At 38.7% G+C, this 19267-nt stretch overlaps 1 protein-coding gene across 1 annotated transcript; it reads right to left on the reverse strand.

Moving 5' to 3' along the window:
- Positions 1-5560: 5560 nt before the first annotated feature.
- Positions 5561-17588, reverse strand: cth (cystathionase (cystathionine gamma-lyase)). The gene is made up of 12 exons (XM_015008188.2): positions 17339-17588; positions 15177-15258; positions 13889-13984; positions 13639-13748; positions 13288-13422; positions 13152-13209; positions 11964-12041; positions 11425-11577; positions 10298-10419; positions 9738-9790; positions 9353-9491; positions 5561-5982 (listed from the first exon to the last, which is right to left on the reverse strand). Exons 1-12 carry the CDS (start codon positions 17519-17521, stop codon positions 5965-5967), a joined length of 1227 nt encoding a protein of 408 aa, XP_014863674.2. The 5' UTR covers positions 17522-17588; the 3' UTR covers positions 5561-5964.
- Positions 17589-19267: the final 1679 nt, after the last annotated feature.

Here is a 19267-nt window from a genome sequence, read left to right on the forward strand (position 1 = left end):
TCATTTTGAAAATAGGAACAGATGTTAGACGAGAGGGCCCGGCTCCCGGGCTCCACTCTAATTCCTCCCAAAGGTGTTTTATTAGGTTGAAATCAGAACCCAGTGCAGTCCAGTCACGTTTCTCCACACCAAACTAATCCGTGATTTTATAGACATTTTCTTTGTCCCCATGGGTCACAGTCATGTTGGAACAGGAAGGGGCAGCTCCAAACTGTTCCCACAAAGTTGGGAGCATGAAATTGATCAGAATAACTTAATATGCTGGACGATTATGAGTTCCAGTCAGCAAAGTGCTGTTCTCCTGGTGACAGCAAATCACAGATTTATCCATTGGATAGCCACACAGAGACGTGATTCATCTCTCGAGAGAAAATGTCTCCACCCCTCTGGAGTCCAGTTGCACACTGCTATATATTGCACCTGGCATTTTACATTGCACTGATGCAAGTCTTGGATTCGGCAACCTGGCCATGGAAACATATTGCATAAAACGCTTTGTACGCTGTTCTTGAGCTGACCTTAAAACCACATAAAGACTGGAGGTCTGTAGTAATTTACTCTACAGAAAGCTGGTAACCACAATTTGCCTGTTTTCTCCAATTGCTTTTTTTATTGTTATAATACCATTAATAGTTGGCTGTGGAATGTCTGTAAAACAGAAAAGTTCACAGCTTGATTTTTTGCGTCGGATTACACTGAAATTGGCTTAGCTCCTAAGAGCAACCCATTCCTTTACAATGACAAATCTATACATAGGTTCTGATTTTTTACATCATTGGCCATTGAAGTGAACACCTGAATTAAGTTATCTGAAGGGGTGATCAGATACTTAATGATTAATTTATTTAGATTCATTTCTAGACAATACCAACATATAGTCTGTTTTAAATCCAACTATATACAGTCCAATTCAGTTCTCAGATCCAGTTGGTGATTTAATGTAAATTCGTGAAAACAATCCAGCCCAGGTCAGGTGACTGAATGAAGCATATGAATTTTCAGCTGACTATAAACTTTATTTACAAGGGAATGTTTTAAACCTCTTCTAAAGAGTAGAAAAGGTTCCTGCCTCACATGCAAAAACTGGGAACTGGAGAGGAATCTAACAGTAAAAACTAATTATAAAATGAATGTTATCTTAAAATGATGTGTCATGCATTTAAGGTACTACATTATTCACATGCATAGGGGAGTGGAATGTGAGGTTTCATAGTATGAACAAATAAATTAATGATGCCGAGTATGAGAGCATGAGTGCTGCAGGCTCTTTGTCTCATGTGTTATCCATGTGATGAAGTGGTGATTTGTCCAGTGTGTGCCCTGCCTGCCCTCGTTTCTCCCCCAGCAGTCTGCGCATACTGTGACCCTGAACAGAGCAGAGCAGATCTTATGAATGACTGCAGCACAGCCATTTTATCACTACAAAAGGAAATGAGGAACATGGAAAAAGTGCTCCCCCGGTCAGATTCAGATTCAAAGCCCTCGGGTTTCTATAAGGAGACAAAGCTGTGCTTACAGTGAAGATGCAAAGCTGAGGTGTGAAAACTCCTGAAAACGTTCTGATAACACTGCTTGTAGCTTGGGAGAAGTGATTATATACATTCTGAAGTGGTGATGCTACGAGTGCACAATCACATCTGCAAAAATAAGGCACAAATGAAAAAGATAAAAAATTAACATAAAAAAAAGAAAACTTTTGGTGCATGTGAAAAATGACAAAAAATGAGAAAAAATATGATTGATCAAATACCAAAAATTATGAAAACAGGCAACACAACATCAAGCAAGAGCTGAAAACTCAGATTTGTTTTTGACAGCACAGCAGTTCCTGTTTTAAAACCCTCAAAGAGGCATACAGGTTCTCTTAGTTTTCTAAACAAGGAACTAAGAAGAGGCTGCAAGAAGTTTATGAATTAAATTTCTTGCAAGTGTTTTTGGTTTGATAAGGGGTTTTACCAAGGTTGAAACCAGATGTTTGTGCAACCATTTAATTATGACAACTCAAATTTCTCTATTTGCTAACAGGCTGACAGATTTTTTGCATCGCATTCTTTAGACTCAGAAGCTTGCATAATTAGAAATTAATAAATCTTTTGATTATGTCATAGCTTTGTAAGCTTTTGATTAATCATTCGGTTAATTGAGAAGATTTGAATTAAACTGATTTATTTTAAGGCAACACATCGAGCAAACTGCTTCCTTTGACATCATGAGGAAAAACTCAAGCAGCATATCAGGAAGAAGATTGTGGACCTTCACAAATCTGGCATAGTTTTCAGATGTTTTAAGATGCCATGTTTATCTAGCAATTATAGGTACAAACACCAGGACAGAGTCCAACTATCAAACTGTCCAGGTTATGTACTCCGGAAATGAACATTTTTTTAGTTTAAAATGTCAACTCCAGAACAAAAGACCTTGTGAACATGATGTCAGAAGCTGAAAAATAAGAGTCAGTATTCACAGTAAAATGTGTCCTGTGCCTACATGGGCTGAAAGGTTACTCTGCAAGACGAAAGCCAATACCTTGAAAGCAACATAAAAAGCCAGATTACAGTTTGCAAATGCACTCAGGGACAAGAAACGTAATTTTGAAGGATATTTTTTCAACATATATTAATACGGTCTGATTAATCTAAGATTGAAGTGTTTGGTTGAAATGACCATTTTTACATTTGCAGGAGAAAAAAAAGGGGGAGGTTTGCAGAGCGCTATCCCAAATGTGAGGTATGGGGGTTGGTAAAATCATGTGTGCATGTTTTGTTGCAAGAGGGACTGACGCTCTTAACAAAATAGATGGCATCATGAGAAAAAACATCATGAGGAAATACTGAAGCAACATTTCAAGACATTAAAGTTTGGTGTAAGATTTTTTTTTTCCTTTCAAGTCGACCCTGACCCTAATTATACTGCAAAAGTAGTCATAAAATGACAAAAAAAAATTCGCTTTAGAAATGTCCATTCCAAGTCTTGATCTCAACACCAAAGGAAATCTCTGAGCAGAGCTAAAACTGTCTGTGAGCAAGGCCATTTTCTGTGAGGCAACATTGATGTTTCAAACCAGTTCTTTGTAGCACAAATAGCAAGGTCACCTTCAAAATGAAAGTTTCTTTTTTAAATCTATAGATATTTCAAAATTAATATAATCTCTGACTTCAGATCAAACAGCAAGACGACTCTTTGAAAAAGACAAAAGGTGTGTGAAACACTGACAGAATCATGAAAGAAATACATTTATTTTACCTTCTAAACACTCCAAGGACATAATTTTATGAGTATATGAAGTCACTGTTCCCATTTAAACTTTAGATGTACCAGGACATGTTTTTTGGTCTTTTTCCAACATCCAAAATTAGTCCAACAGACATGGAAACTAAGATTTGGTTAGCCCAGTGTTTCCCAAACATTTTCTCCAGGGACCACCTCCACCCCGTGCCCCCCCCTCCAAGTGGTTTCCCAACATTTTCTGGGCCCCCCCTATGGATTATAAATAGGGAGAGCCAGACTCTAGACTCTCGCTCTGTTGTTGAACTATGTGTGTGAGCGGGGGGTGGCACAGACTTCCTGTTATACGATGTGTGTCTGGGTGTTCTCGGGACAGGGAGTTCTTAGAGACTCCCTGTTATATTCTTCCATCCACTCAATCACCCCCCCCCCTCCCACACCCTACCCCCAGCGCACCTCAGTTTGGGAACCTCTGGGTTAGCCCATCTGATCAACTCTAAACTTTTCAGTCACATTCTGTGAGAGGCATATTTATTTAGTAAAACTAAATACTCAGTTCAGATGAAACTGACAATGCTGAAGGTCTTCTGGAAACAGCCAGAAGACCTTCTGGTGAGTGTGACTTTCTAGCTTCAGCTAACAGCTAACAGGAAGTTACTGCTGGCTAATTTATGAGGTGTTGGTAGCAAAATGGTAAGCATACAGCAGAACCTCTTAAAGTCTTGCTTCTTTTAGTCTCCTCTTCATATTTGCTCCATAACCCCAAACTATCCCTGTCCGATTTCACTGAATTCTACAGGAATATGTTAAATCATCTTTATGAGGATGATTTAACATCTAGCAATTCAATTCTAAAAGTGAAACACATAAATTACATAATTCATATAGTTTTTTTTTTATTTTTATGATTGTGACTCAGCTGCTGAAAACCCAGGATCCAGTTCCTCAAAAAACACCAAAATTACTATAGCAATAAAAATATTTTAACACAGAAATTTAAGCATTTTGAAAAGTATGTTCATGAACTGCACAGTATACGAACTTAGCACTTTTCCAGAACTTCCTTCACAGGAATTACTGCATCAATGTGACTTTATATGGGGGTGATCATCCTGCTGCTCTGTTGAGGAGTTAAGGAAGTCCAGGTTGATTTAATAGCAGCCTTTAGCTTGTCTGCATTGTTGGGTCTGGTGCCTCTCTTCTTCGTCTTTACAATATCAATTAGATGAGGCCAGTTCGCTTTCCAATCAGGCAAAGTGATATCACAGTCATTAAACCCATTTTTGGTACTTAGGATAGAGTAAATGAAATCTGTACTTTTATTGAGCTTTCCAGCCTAAAGAAGCATGAAGTGCTCTTAAATTTAATGGCAGCTGTCTGCATGATAGACTTGATAAAACACAGGGGACCAACACCAGGATGACACTCACCCAAATCCCTGAAGGGCTGTGGAAACTACACTCTGCACGTCTGTTCAGGCTGTTCCACTCCTTCGCCAGGGCTCAAGTACCTTCATTTAAAAATTAGAAACTAGTTTTTTTTTATGTCTTGAATGTTTTCTAATGAATTCCTAATTTATTAAAATGTAACTTATATAAGACCACAAGTTAAATTAACAACTCTGCTAATGTAAACAGAGATTTGGGAATTATCAGGGTTAAATGATCAATGCTTATAAGTAAGGGAAAACTGAACGTTGAACGTAAATCTAAAGGATGGAAGTGCTTTTCTTTCTGGAGGAAATTAACATTTACCCTGATTTGTTATTACGAATTGACCTTAAAAGATACGAACTAGCTGATTTGTTTAACAGTCATTTCTTTCTCACAGGAAAGAAACAGGAACCGTTTCTTTCCTGTGAGAGAAGCTCTAGGAAATATGAAGTGTTTATTCATTAGGCTACATTTATAACCATAGAGCTGGTAACATGATGGATGAGTAGGAAGGAAGGGAAAAATCCACCAACGTCTGTTGTTAATAAACCATTAAAAACGAATTAAGTCTCGACCTGGGGGAAAAAGTTGCCGTCCACATTAGCCCAAATGTCAGCTATGAGAGGACAGAAACAACTCCTGCTCTTGCATCTTTAAAAAACTCATCCACAGCAAATATGTGCCGAGAAAGTCTGCTCCAAGTAAGATAAGTGCATTCCATGGCCTTTTGACTAGTGTTGGTGGTAAATTTGTCGACCTGACACTCTTTCTGCTTGGCAAGAAACACCAAAATCCTGTTCTTTTTTGTGCATAAGATGTTTAACATTTACAGGAACTAACATTTGATGAGTAGATCAAAGCAAAAGCTAAGCTTCAATTAAAAACAAAGTAATTTTTACAAGTTGGCATTATAAAACCCACTTTAATACAGATTTCACTTGTAAATGCAGTTTTTGGAGTTAAGATACTGAAAACCATTTCAAGATGTCTAAATGGAATTTTTCTCTCATAAAGCTTTCAAAAAAAAAAAAAATTAAAACAGACAAGTATATAAACAAAGCAAAACTGGCATAAGATAAATAAGCTTACAAGTGAGTGCAATAGTATATGCATTAAGCGGTAATAGTGTAAAAATTATGATAATTATTCACAGTTGACATAATCTGTGCCATTTCCAGAACATTTTGTCTCCTGAAAGGTGGAACCGAGGCACCACGTGTTGATCGTCATCTGGTTTTTAGATTTCAGGTGCTTCCGAGCATTGTAACCCCGACAACCTCAGGCTCGAGGACGCCAGGCGGATGTTTCAATTCTTCTTTGGGTGCTGTCAGAGACAACAGGAGAAAAACACAGAGATCAATAACCTGAGCATTCAGACACGGGGAGACAGATGTGAGTTTACAGCCGATGGCTCGCAGTGATCCAGGGAGCAGAAACAGGGAAGCCTAATCTACAAAATCAGTCACCTTGTCTTTATGAGCAGAGGCGGGATGCTGGGCAGCCTGTGATAGCTGTGGGTCAAAGCCAGAGTAGCAAAAGACAAACCAGAGACAGGGGGTGACAACATGTCCATCCATCCATCCATTTTCTGTACACCCTTGCCCCTAGTGGGGTTACAAGGGGTGCTGGTGTCTTTCTCCAGCGAACATTTCGGGCAAGAGGCGAGGTACACCCTGGACAGGTCGCCAGTCTGTCGCAGGGCAGGTGACAAAATGTCTACCGATTAAAATTCACCAAACCCCAAGAGAGTTTTCCACGGTTACCCAACAGCCAGGTTCCTGATCCGAATCCTTCGATAAGCATCACTTGACCTGGAGTCATATCCAATTAAAACTTTCACCATCAGAGGAGTTTTTTTTTTCCTGGGACCATATTTGTCTCCATTTAATTTCCATTTGCTACAGATGGCCAGCAGAAGGGATGCAGCTACGTTATCTGAATGCAGAGAGGAGGAGGCACAGGCAGTCGTGCAGGACGCAGCTAAAGGAGGTCGCAAAGGGGGTTTGGAAGAAATTTTTATTCTTTCCAAAGGATCCTCTACCAGTAGTTGCTAATAAGAGGTGAATCACTCAAACCAGCATACCAAATCTCAGTTAACACAGTTTTAACACAGAATCTCAACCACACTTGGTCTAAATAAATTTAAACAAGCTGTGGGATTCTAGTGGTTTTATTGAACTGTGTTTTTCAGTCCCTAATTATTTTTTTTCATTATATAAAACGCACAGGGACTCACATTCATGACCATCACCCGCTGAATAAAACAATCACAATGTCGTCAAATGAGTTTGATGAAACATCCTGGCAGGGAAAGAAGGGAAGGGGTGCAAGAAAACCCACGCCTTCAAGAAGGAATGCATGTGTGTGTGTGTGTGTGTGTGTGTGTGTGTGTGTGTGTGTGTGTGTGTGTGTGTGTGTGTGTTGGGGGCGGGGAGAGAAGGAAAATATCTGGACAACGTCTGAAATCTGAGTGCAGCGGTGCGCAGCGTGCACTCAGGTGAGAGAGAGGCTCAAACCAAGCAGTGAACCTCAAAGAGGATTCTGCGGTACTCATGATGAGCAGTCTGTCTGGCTCACAGATACGAGAAGAAATGTTTCACAGCAAATACATATGCAGCCAGTTAATTGAATGCATGGTTCGTTAACCAAAGATGTGTCTCTGCACAACGCCGAGTATTTGTTTCTCACTTTAACTCGGAGAACATAAAGACGAATTAATCCAAGAGATTTTTATGAGGAGAGCCATTCGTCTGTTTAGCTCTACGCTGCACCGCCTGCAGCAGAGTCAAGGAATGATGGATCTGCCCCGGCGGCACAGAGAAGGGGTTTATCTGCTCAACTCTGGACTGTTATTACTCCTGCACTGACTCTCTGTAAATATTCCCAAAATTTTCCCAACACTTCCTCTGGTCTGATTTGTCTTCATCTTGAGCCATCGTTCTCTTTACCACATGAGTATTAATACGCCGGTGGCTCCTAAGACTCACTTCTTGTACCGATAAAGATTGGAAAGCCTCCCACATTAACTATTTCTTTATCAGTAATGTAGTCCAGGTTTTCCCCACCAGCAATGCTTCTTTTATACCCGTGTGTGGGAATCGCTGAAGGCTTGATTTGCTTTTTGATGAAACGTTTAACCTGTCCAACATGTCCGCAGTTAAAAATGAGAAAGGAATCTGAAATCAAACAGCCTGTGCACATCAGCTTGCCCTTTGCCAATCCAAAAAGTATTTATCAATCTCCTGAAAATTTCTCAATTTGAATCAGTCTGAAAAGTGAAGAGCTCATCAAAGCTGAGGTTTGATGCCTCAGGTTAACTACAGATTTTGTAGGACAAAATGCCATACTTTTCCAAAAACGAAAGGGAGGGAGGGAGGGAGGGAGGGAGGGAGGGAGGGAGGGAGGAAGGAAGGAAGGAAGGAAGGAAGGAAGGAAGGAAGGAAGGAAGGAAGGAAGGAAGGAAGGAAGGAAGGAAGGAAGGAAGGAAGGAAGGAAGGAAGGAAGGAAGGAAGGAAGGAAGGAAGGAAGGATGGATGAATGAATGAATGAATGAATGAATGAATGAATGAATGGATGGATGGATGGAAGCAAGGAAGGAAGGATGAATGAATGGATGGAAGCCTTTCAGAGAATGGATTGGGAAAGAATATCTGGATTGAAATTTCCGGGAATGGGATTGGAAGAAAAAGAAAAGACTGGATGGATGGATGGTACGTGTGGGGAGAAAGGCTGGTTGGCTGAGTCATTTAGAAAATGGGATTGGGGAAAAGAACCTTGGATAAAATATACGGATGGATAGAAGGACAATTGGAAAATGAATGGATAAAAAAGTCAGGAAGGCTTGATTAACCCTTCGGAAAAAGGTGATTAGGGGGGAAAAAATCTTGGATGGATTGTGGCAACCAATAATGTAATACCTGCTCATAACGTAATAACTTTGATCATATGTAATAAAGTCAATAACCTGATAACAATCTAAAATTTTGATCAATAACGCAGGCTCATCAGGTCCAGATTCTTTGAAAATTACATACTTGCAGCTGGTAGAGTTAAAACACATGCAGTTCTTGGAAATTTGTATTTTTTTTGTTAGTTTTTAAATAAAGTTTTATGCAATCATCACTGTATGTGTGTTATTGTTTTGTTTATTCTGAAAAAAATATGGAAAGCCTCTTTGGGGTTTAAATCTGGTGGGCCTTCTGAGCTCTCTGGTGTCCCCTGTATGTTATTCTAAACCACACGCTCTGCACCAAATAAACCCAGGAAAAAAAAAAAAAAAAAAAAACATGTGGCAGCGAAAGAAACAGGATGGATATTACATGTTTCTGTAATCAGTAAACTTTAGATCATACATACTTGGGGATCCATCCCACAGCTTTTATCTGCTAGGTTGCAAAAATGTCTGTGATTGAGCCGAAAGACAAACATTCTTATTGTAGTTTCTACTTATTGTAGTTTCTACTTTGTTTTAAAAGTAAAACAAAGACAAAAAAAAAATCTGCAGTCAACTGTACTACAGGCTTACTTTCTCCTGCTGGCAGATTTCTAGCTGGAACCCAGGAGAAACAGTTTATGCCTTAGTCTTGCTGGGAAAGCTGGCAAAAGTTCAGATTCTCACACCCATATTTAAACCCTGTTTTGACTAACAGACTGAGGTTCTTCCTCAGTTTGTTTTGACTATTACTGATACTTACAGCAACGTTCAGTGCCTGGTCAAGGTCTTCGATGATGTCAGCCGCGTCTTCCAGTCCCACTGAGAGACGGATCAGTGTGTCACTGATCCCAAGAACGGCCCTCTCTTTCTCTGGCACTGAGGCATGGGTCATGATCGCTCTAAATCCAGACAAGAGACAAGAAACTTCAACATGTGCTGAACACAGAAAAAAAATCCTGATGTCCTGAAGGAAAGCAGAACAGTCATTGCAAAAAAAAAAAAAAATCCTAACGTAGGGGTTGATTCTATTTTTGAGCTTTGCTGCCCTCTTGTGGGATTATTTCAAAATGCAGTTTATCTTGCAAAAAGAAAGGTGTAAAATTGTTTCGAAAGCTCTTTTAGGAGTACAGATAGATGATACTTACGGATGTTCTGCTAAGCTTTCATAACCACCCAGGCTCTCTGCGACTGCAAACATCTGAAACCAAACAACAGACATGAAGGAAACGGCAGCAAATATTAAACCGCATAAGGATTTCTGTTTTAGGTTTTACTGATCTCACTGTCGTGTAAAGTCTTTTTTTTTGTTTTTGTTCTTCCACGTTTTAAAGGTTCATTGATTTAGAATAAAGTGCTGGACTTCGATACAACACTTTACTGCAGCTTTTGTTTTTAATAAAATGCTTGATAAATAAAGTAGTAGTAGGAACGATTAATGAAGAAATGCACAAATATTTAACCAGAAACAGGAATTACACTGAGTAATTTCTGCTTAGGTTCGTTGATGTGTGCCGTATGGACACAACTTGCCTTTCTTTCTACCCATCTTTGTTATAATAATCAGGTTAAGCTACAACAATAACATAGTAATAATGTGATGCTGCCTAAGGTTGTTTTTGTCTAAACTGGGTCCATTACCAGAAATTTCTGAATACCAACAACAACAACAACAAAATACACTTAAAACATATTATCTATAAATTACTTTAAGGTTGCTGAGGAAGGTGGTGGCGTGTTCGAGTTTCCCTTTGATATAGAAGGTGATCATCCCTGGACACCCGGTGCATTGTTTCTTCACCAAGTCATACTGTGGGTGGGAGGGCAGGCCTGTGTGGAGGAAAAAACCTGAAAAACCAGTTGCAAACACCACCTAGTTTCCCTACACAAAGCAACAGGGCTCGTTTTTTAGGCTTTTGTTCAAGATTGTGGCTTGAATAAAAGCTCTAAATTAGTGCAAGGAAGTATGTGAACTCTTGATACTTCTGCCTGAGCAGCTCAAAACAGCAGCTGAGAGAAATGTGTTTTTTTTAGACAAGGTTCAGCAAAAAAATGGATACATGCCTGTGTGTCAAAACCTATTCATGCTACTTTTTTTTTAAAGTCTCTTTAAAATGTCTGCATTTTTTTAAGACTTTGTAGTTGGTGTTCAGGTACTAATCTTCCAATAGTGATACTTTCAAATTTCCTGTCAGGTTTAAGCATTTTTAACTCAAAAACACGACGGGCCGCTGGATGAATGATTGCCCTAGCACCCAACCACCGGGCTTAGCAAGTTTTCTGGGAGAAACCTTGAACAATACTGTGAGAACAACTGAAAACAGGAAAAGCACAAATGTGTGATTCATTTAGGCATAAAGGGAAGGGGTCCTTGAAAAGGGAAAGCTTGGGGTTGTAAATTTTTATCAAGTCTGTAGTGGAATAAAACTGAAAAAGAAGGGAAAGGTCACAGACACACAGTACGCTGGCATGAACATCAGAGGAAACTGGAGCTGAGAATGCTGATCATTTCATTTCACATGGTTAAAGGTTAACAGTTTATACGAGAACATCAAAGAGTCCGCTTTTTATTATTAAGAGCCAGGCTTATGCAGCTGAATCGCACCTTCCTGTACAAAAGCATTAAAGAAAACACATATAAATGTTCCATCGCAGCAGATAAATAAAAAAATAATAAAAAAATTCAAATGAATTAACCTCACTTTGACACACTTCTCAAGAGCCGTCTGTTCTTTACATTGTGGTTCTATTCCAGTGAAGAGTAAATTGCTGTGAGCAACTCTAGAAAGTTGGGAGGCATGTCTCAACAAATATTAGGTGTGACAAAGAATTCACCTGGGAAAATGACCCGCTCCACCCTAGGATCTGCCTCCAGAAACCTGGCAGCAGCCATGGCGTTTTTAAAGTGCTGCTCCATGCGCAGGTGTAGCGTCTTCAGGCCTCGGTTGCACAGGTAGCAGTCAAAGGGAGACGGCACGCCACCGATGGCTGGTCGCAGGCAGAACATTAATCACAGAGGTTAGAAACAAATCTTCCAAAAAATTTTGATCAGGCAAACAGAACAAAGCCCCAACAATGTGAAAGGTTTAGTTTGGTGAAGGACTTTGGCCTCAGACATTTGTGTTGGTTGTTTGCTGAATGAAAGCAGAACAGGTTCAAGTAGCCACTTCACCAGATGCTAAGTAGGCAGAGAAAGACTTCGAAGAAAAAAGAAAATGAGCAGCTGACTTGCAAACTTAATACTTGATCATTTTGATCATTGTAATGGGGTAAAAAGACACATACTACATGCAGACCAAGAATGATTTTAGCACATTTTTTCTTAAAGTATCATTTTGGTTAAATCTATAACAGAACAGTAATCATCTCCTCACCGTTTTGCAGAAACCTCAGTCGTTCATTCAGATCATCGTTGTTTAAAGACACCAGACCCATCACGACGTCACTGTGACCTGCCACATAAACAGAAGCAACAGTTCGTGTTAGAACAGAAAGTAAGACATCACTATGTGCTCCTGCAGCATTGATGTAGCCACGTTGAGTTTACGTACTCATATAATGGGGTTTATTTCAGGGACTTTGAGTTTTCCCAAAATATCTTAATATCTTCAATCAAAATATGTGCATGTTTTTGTATTCTCCCTCCAGTTATTATGAGTCTGACTACATAGAAGGACTCTCACTCATTTTCTTGGTTCACATGCGACCCAAATAAAAAGTATTGATATTTTAAAATAAAATGTCTGTTATTTTTTTCCATTATAAAATAAATAGGATGTTTTATATGCAAAGTGTAGTCTCCCTCCCTATACAGTATATTCTAAAACAGTCAAATCACTAGCTCCTTTTCTGTGTGTGTGTGTGTGTGTGTGTGTGTGTGTGTGTGTGTGTGTGTGTGTGCGTGTGTGTGCGTGTGTGCTCTTCTTCTGCCTTGTTTGTTTTTGTCAGTTTGCCTAGATAAATTGTAGGAATAGCCCTGACTTTCTGGGAATATTTACCTACAGCAGTGTGCCATCTTTCTCACCACGAGACATAGATATAGTCTTTCTTCATCCACTGAATGTATACTCTCATGAAGAAAACTGACACTTGGAGTTGTTTGTTCTTTTTCTGCATTAAGTTGTTTTCTCCCTGATTGCACTAATTAAAATCAATTCCATCTATTCGGTCTGATTTTTGTTCTTTTTGGTCCGTTTTGATAAGCTGTTGACATTTATGGAGAAACTATTCTTATAAAAGCTCAAGGTGATTCTTGTTTCTAAATGTTTACTTTTTTCTTTTTTTTTTACTTTGACAATTTTGACATTTTCAGGGTTTGATTGTCAGCTGGCCAAAACATTTAACACATTTAAAATGTTTTCTAACGGAGTACCAATAAAAAGCCTGGACAGTATTTGTAACGCTCTCTTTGGCAACATTGAAATCATAATATTGCATTTTTTTCCAGAATGTTGGTCATTTACCTCATCGAATGTCTAACCCCACATCAGAAAAAAAAAATGTTTACAACAATGTGCAATAAAATAGATTCAACATTACACGAGGACTCTTTTATAACCTACCATTCATGTATTTGGTGGCGGAGTACATACAGATATCAGCTCCTAAAGCCAAGGGGCGCTAAGGGTGAACAAAACAAACACACAGGTTAATCATTGAATGAGTCACAGGAATTTGATTACAAGGAATCATTACTACCTGGAAATAAGAAGACATGAAGGTGTTGTCAACAACCACTACAATGTCTTTGCTGTGCTCGTGCACCAAGTCAGAGCAGGCCTTGATGTCCACCACCTTCATCATGGGGTTGGTTGGAGTCTCGATCCACACCAGCTACACCGGCAGAGACAAGAACAGGCATTAGTGAAGCACTTAGTCAGGTGGAATAAATAGGAGGTTAAAGTAAATGCTGATTACACAAAGTGCTGACTCACAATGACTGCTCTGAGTTAGCAGTAAAAAAAAAATGGCATTTACCCCCCAAAAACAGGACAAACAATTGTGACAAAAACAACAAGAACAGTAAGTTCTTCCCTTTCCTTGACCTACTTTGGTGTTGGGCTTCAGAGCAGCTTTCAGCAACTCTGGCTTTGTACAGTCAGCAAAAGTTGTTTCCAGCCCAAATCCAGCTGCGACTCTTTGGAAGTATCGGTTGGTACCTTTACAATAAACAAGGGAACCACCGAACCGTTCAAGATTGTTAAAAAAAAAAATTGTAATAAAAAAGAAAGAAAGCAAATTGTTTGTATTATGGCAGACGATTATAAGAGTAGATGAATATCCCAAAGCTGAATCTCACCTCCGTACACATCGTCCATGCAGACAATCCCGTCTCCTTTCTTCAGCATGTGAGTAATGGTCGCCGTGGCTGCCAGTCCGGAGGCAAAAGCAAGGCCTGTAGAGGAGGAGCAAAGATGGTTACTGAAAACCAAAAAACAACATTTCATCGAGGGGGAGGATTAAAATAGGAAACTCTCAGGGTTTTAAGTAGTAAGTTATCATTATAGAAAACTAAAGTGTTTAAAGTTAAATGTGAAAATTGCTAGCATTTGCAGTCAATTGATTTTTGCAGTTTCAAATCCTTTTAATGAGATGTGAGAGAAATGACCAGAGTTTTTCTCAGCTGCTGGGAGCAAAGAACAGTATAGTGCTACCCTTCCCCCACCTGTTACTGGACACTGCCAGTCAGGCGGCTAAAAGAAGGCTACTACAGTTTCCCGCATAAAATAAAGACAAATTCTGTTGTTTGGAAATATTTCTACAGAGTATTAAGCAATTAAACCACACCTGTTTGGTCTATTTTGTGCAAATACTTTGACACCAAGGCAAATTTACTGAAGGTTACTATACTCAAAGAATTGACCTTAATGCCATAATTATGCTTTTTAAAAGTCACAAAAATCTTACCATCATCATGTTCCTATGGTTAAAGGTTTGATCAATGAGACCAGAAAAAGTACCAAAGTGAGCAACAGCATTGCAGTAAAGCAAATTTTATGGCTGCTTATACCAATAACTATATATTAAGTGATTTTAAATCGACCAACAAAAACACAAAAAGCTCACAGAGTTAAACCTTTCCCCTTCGCAATGGTCCGGGTCTGACCAATCAATGGAGAATAAACATCAACTTCAAAAAAACTTTTATTTCTATGTTTAGAAGTTCACATCAGTTTCCAAGCCTGGCCAAATTCTCCATGAATATTGCCATTTAAAAGTAGTCTAATACAGAATAATGTGCTTTTGCTTATTTAAAATGGCAGAAAATAACTGGTTGATATCCAATTTAATTAGATTTTACCTCCGTCTTTAGCTATGAAGTTGGCAAAGTTGCCAAATATGCAAGTCTACATAATCAAAAGCAATTTCTTCACTTTATCCTCCTTATCTTCAACTGTGCATGAATAAAGATAAGAATGAAGTGGATACTTTTCTTAGGCCTACAAGAAAGACTAATTCAACTGTTTGGAAATAGCTTAGGATGTGAAAATCCCCAACAGTTATGGTGTTTTAAGACATCAGATAAAACTATAAACTTTCCACATGGTAAGAATGTTCTGAATCTGCTCTGTGATTGCGCTGCTTACAGTGTTTTGCTCCGTCCAGCGCTGCCACGGCCTTTTCCAGACAGTTCCTGGTAGGGTTTCCACTCCGACTGTACTCAAAGCCCTGGGAGGAAAAGAAGAAGTTCACTTGGAATGTTAGTGAACCTGGTTACCACTTCCAGCCCACAGGCTTTCATTACATTCAGTGTTTCTGCAGAAGCTGGGAAAATATATATAGTTAATGGAAGGAACTACAACAGAGGTTATGCAGCTAAATCTGAATATTTCAAACATATTTAGGACAATGGAAAATCAATCAGTGGATGATGCTTCTGTTTACGAAGTTTTATTTGTGCCGTCTACCATCCTTGAGCTTTTCCTTTAATTTATTAAATAGAAAAAAAACTTGAAAAAACCCTAACATGAAAAAACTTTCATGCAATGAAAAATTAAAACTTAAATATTACATTGTAGGTTCGTTCACGTTTCCTGGACAAAAATGTAACGAGGCGACCTTTTCTAGTGTTTTATATTTTCTGCAGCTGTTATGTTGATGTCATGTAAGTAACATAAGGTTTGTGTAGTTCACTGTGAGTGAGAAATACACCTCATCGACTTTATCTACAGCATACTACATGAACTGCTCCCCTACATCTATAAGGCTTTGCTTGGTTTGCACAAAATCATCTACCATTTCAAAAAATGTAGATTATTTTAGGAATTGAATGAAGATTCAGGAAACCTATGGCTAATTTTGATTAACAGAAAGAAAAGATTATAGATTGGTGAGGTAATCTTTTGTAAAAGAGCTAATAAAAAAATAGAAAAAGGTGAACTTTTAGTTGGACTTGCAGACTAAATTAGAAGGTGTTTTTATCTGAACATAACTAAGATTTAACTATAATTTATTAATCTCTGCTTACATGTTATCTTACGTTCAGTTTTCTCTAATCCGCCTAACTTGCAACATGAAAAACAAGTTTACAAATAACCAGCCATAAATGATTGACAGTAAATAGTTAGCTAGTAAATGAATGCATCTTTGCTGGAAAGGGGAAGTTTAGTAATCAGAACACTGAAGTACTTTTCCATTTGAGCCTTGATTAACAGATTTTACATTTTTGGGCATTTTGTTTTAACAATACATAACATGTAGTAAGAAGGGGTTGGAACAAGTTAAATCATTAACAAGTTGTTGCACAGGTAGTGTTTAAAGTCTGTCTGTTCAGCTAACTCTTAATCTGTAGGAACATTTCAGTAACGTAGAATATTAGCAAAAATCTATAAAGAGGCTTCTGGCGATCGAGTTGTTGGAAACTTAAGTGGAAGGAAACCAGCTGTAGAAAAAGTTGCACATTCCACAGTTTGGTGGAGGTCTATGCTTCTTTCTTTAAGTGCTTCTTTAAGTGCTTTAAGGCACTGAATTTTAAATAGGGTTGAAGCCATTTCAGAAGCTTAATCTTAGCCTGCATCATTTATTCCAACAGCAATTTTGATGTGTATTTGGAATCATCATTGAGCTGTAACACCCAATTGTATCCCAGCTTTATCCATTTCATTTGAGGTGGGGTTGAAGAATTTCTACCCAGTCTTCCTCTATTATTCCACCACTTTGTTTGATGCAGAATTGTCACCAAGTACCAAAACACACCATCAGAATAATGCTGCCATTACCATGCTTTTTGCATAATGTATTTGGCTTCTTTGTGGAAGTAGCCAAATAACCTTATAAACAGGAGTTGGTTTTGAAGCAGGGGGCTCTTTCTGGGTCGCTATCTTAGCTTCTTGTTGATTGTAAACTCGTCCGGGATCTGAATTTTGGATTTTCAATAGATGTAAGCCACATCACAAAATTTACTAAAAATGAGCGCTTACAACATCACATTGTGTAAGTAATCCGAATATAATAGTTTCGCTTTCTAAATTTAACCACTGAAATATATAAAATGCTGAATTCCATTCATTTTTTTTTAGATATGCCTACATTTCTCGACCACTTTAAAAGTACATTATAGGACAATAAATCAATGACCAATAAAATGAGAGTCCACGTAAAACTCATATTGTACTATTACTGAAGTCTTACACAAACATGTTTATTTTTAGCTTATTTTATTTTAGGTATATCCTATGCGTATGTATTACAGCCACTCCCTCTTTTCCTCCCCCCGCCTTAAACAACTGAGTCTTATCCGGCTACTTACAGCGTGGTTCCCCGGTGAGTGCTGTTTGAAGGTGGTAGAGAGGGAAATCGGCGGTACCACAGCCATCGATGACCACTGCTCCGGCTCCTGGCCGATGTGTATGGCATCTGTGGCGAAAGATTTAAAAGCCGTGCGGAAGCCAGCGAACAAATCGCCAGCCTCATGTTTATTTGACTGGGCCATAACCGTGAGCTTCTGATTCACCCGGACACACTGAACTCAAGATGAGTGCGCATTACCGTTTAACGGCAAAAGGGAAATACTATTTTATGGGGCTGTTCCACAAGCTCGTCCTTTGCAGCCAATCAGCGCTCATCAGCATGTAGAGCGAGGCGCTGATTGGCTGTAGCGCCGGGGGCGTCCGGCGTTTGTTACGACAGCACGTTGTTTGCTTTCCTGTCTGTCCTGCCGCTGTGATGCAATGAATCTTGTTTTTGAATCAGGTTAAGAGTTTAGTTGTCTCTTGTGAATAACGAGTTCATTTGAGTTCAGGTCTGTGATTTTACAGCTAAGTCATCTCCAGAAAATATTTCAGACCGTAAAAAGGCAGGTTCTTGAAGGAATAAAGGCAGCCCACACCAACAAATCAAAGAAGTTTGTAAACCTTTACGCATGTTTCTCCATAAATTACCATATTTTGATTATTTGTAAGCCACTACCATAGCAGTTGTTGACGTTGCTGAAAAGACACGCAGAATTTGGTGGATTGTTCCTTTTCAAGCTTGGGAAAGAGACAGTAACTCGAAGTGCACTTCGATGTTTGAACCACATGGGGTAGACGTGCACCGTATTGACTTTCACTGATAACAGAAGTCTAGTCTAGCAGGACTAAGAGTAGTAGTGTCCTGCGGAAGTGTTCATACTACGTAAATGTTTCCACTTTTTTACGTTACGACCCCTGGCACTAATTTATTTTATTGCTTTTTAATCAAATAGACCAACAAAACATACTGAGCCATAACAAAGTGACAATTTTTTTTCTAAAACAAATTATCTGGCAGTTGCTTTAACTATTTATTGTTGACATTTTACAAATTAAAGTTTTGTTACTTTTCAATTTGTTTACATCTGAATTCTGAACAAGTTAATTATTTTCTTTCTAATTTTGAGGTGTGGACTATTTGTTAGATAAAACAAGTGAACGTCTTACTTTAAGAACTGGTCATTTTTACTGCTTTAAAAAAGGGTTTGTTTGTTTTTTTTCCTCTTTGAAGCCAAGGCCAAAAAAAGATGCCACCTAGATTTAACTGATTTAACTAGACAAATGGGTGCAAATGTGCATCCTGGTGGATAATTTCTGCATATAGGCAATTATTTTTCAACTGGCAACAAGTTGCTTGAACCTAACAGATGCAGTGAATTGCATTTCCATTTGGTTGGGGAAAAGATGTTAGCCTCTTTAAAAATGGTCAGATTATTGGCATGCATCGTCTACATCTAAGCAGATCGCAGAATGGGTTAAGAACTGTCAAATGCTTTATTAGAAACTGGAGGAAAAATGGGGAACCACTGCTTTCAAAGAACAAATGTAGTCAGATTACTACATTTGGGGAGATTAAATTGGAGAAAGAAAAACACTGTAACGAAATGCAGTATGAACTACATTGATTATTAGTAAGGTGGCTAAATTTTGAAAATGCAGCTTCTTGCTGTGAAAAGAAATGTCTGGAAAGAATATATGATCTGATCAAACTGCTGGATCACACCCATAACTGTACCTTAAATTTTTAATGCACAGTTGCATTGTGGGATGTTAATTGGTAGGCAGCGAATGTTTGAATTCACAGCTATGTTTAATAGAGAAAGTAAGAGCATATGCACACACACATTGTGAAGGGAACTCGAGGGATTGGGACCGAACAGCTGTGAAGTCATAAGAAAACAAATCAGAAAGGCTAACTGAAGAAAAAGGCTTCAGTTTGCAGGAGA

The sequence above is a fragment of the Poecilia mexicana genome, unplaced genomic scaffold (genome assembly GCF_051168715.1).
Source record: "Poecilia mexicana isolate PSO_F unplaced genomic scaffold, ASM5116871v1 scaffold_4, whole genome shotgun sequence".
Lineage (NCBI taxonomy): Eukaryota > Metazoa > Chordata > Actinopteri > Cyprinodontiformes > Poeciliidae > Poecilia > Poecilia mexicana.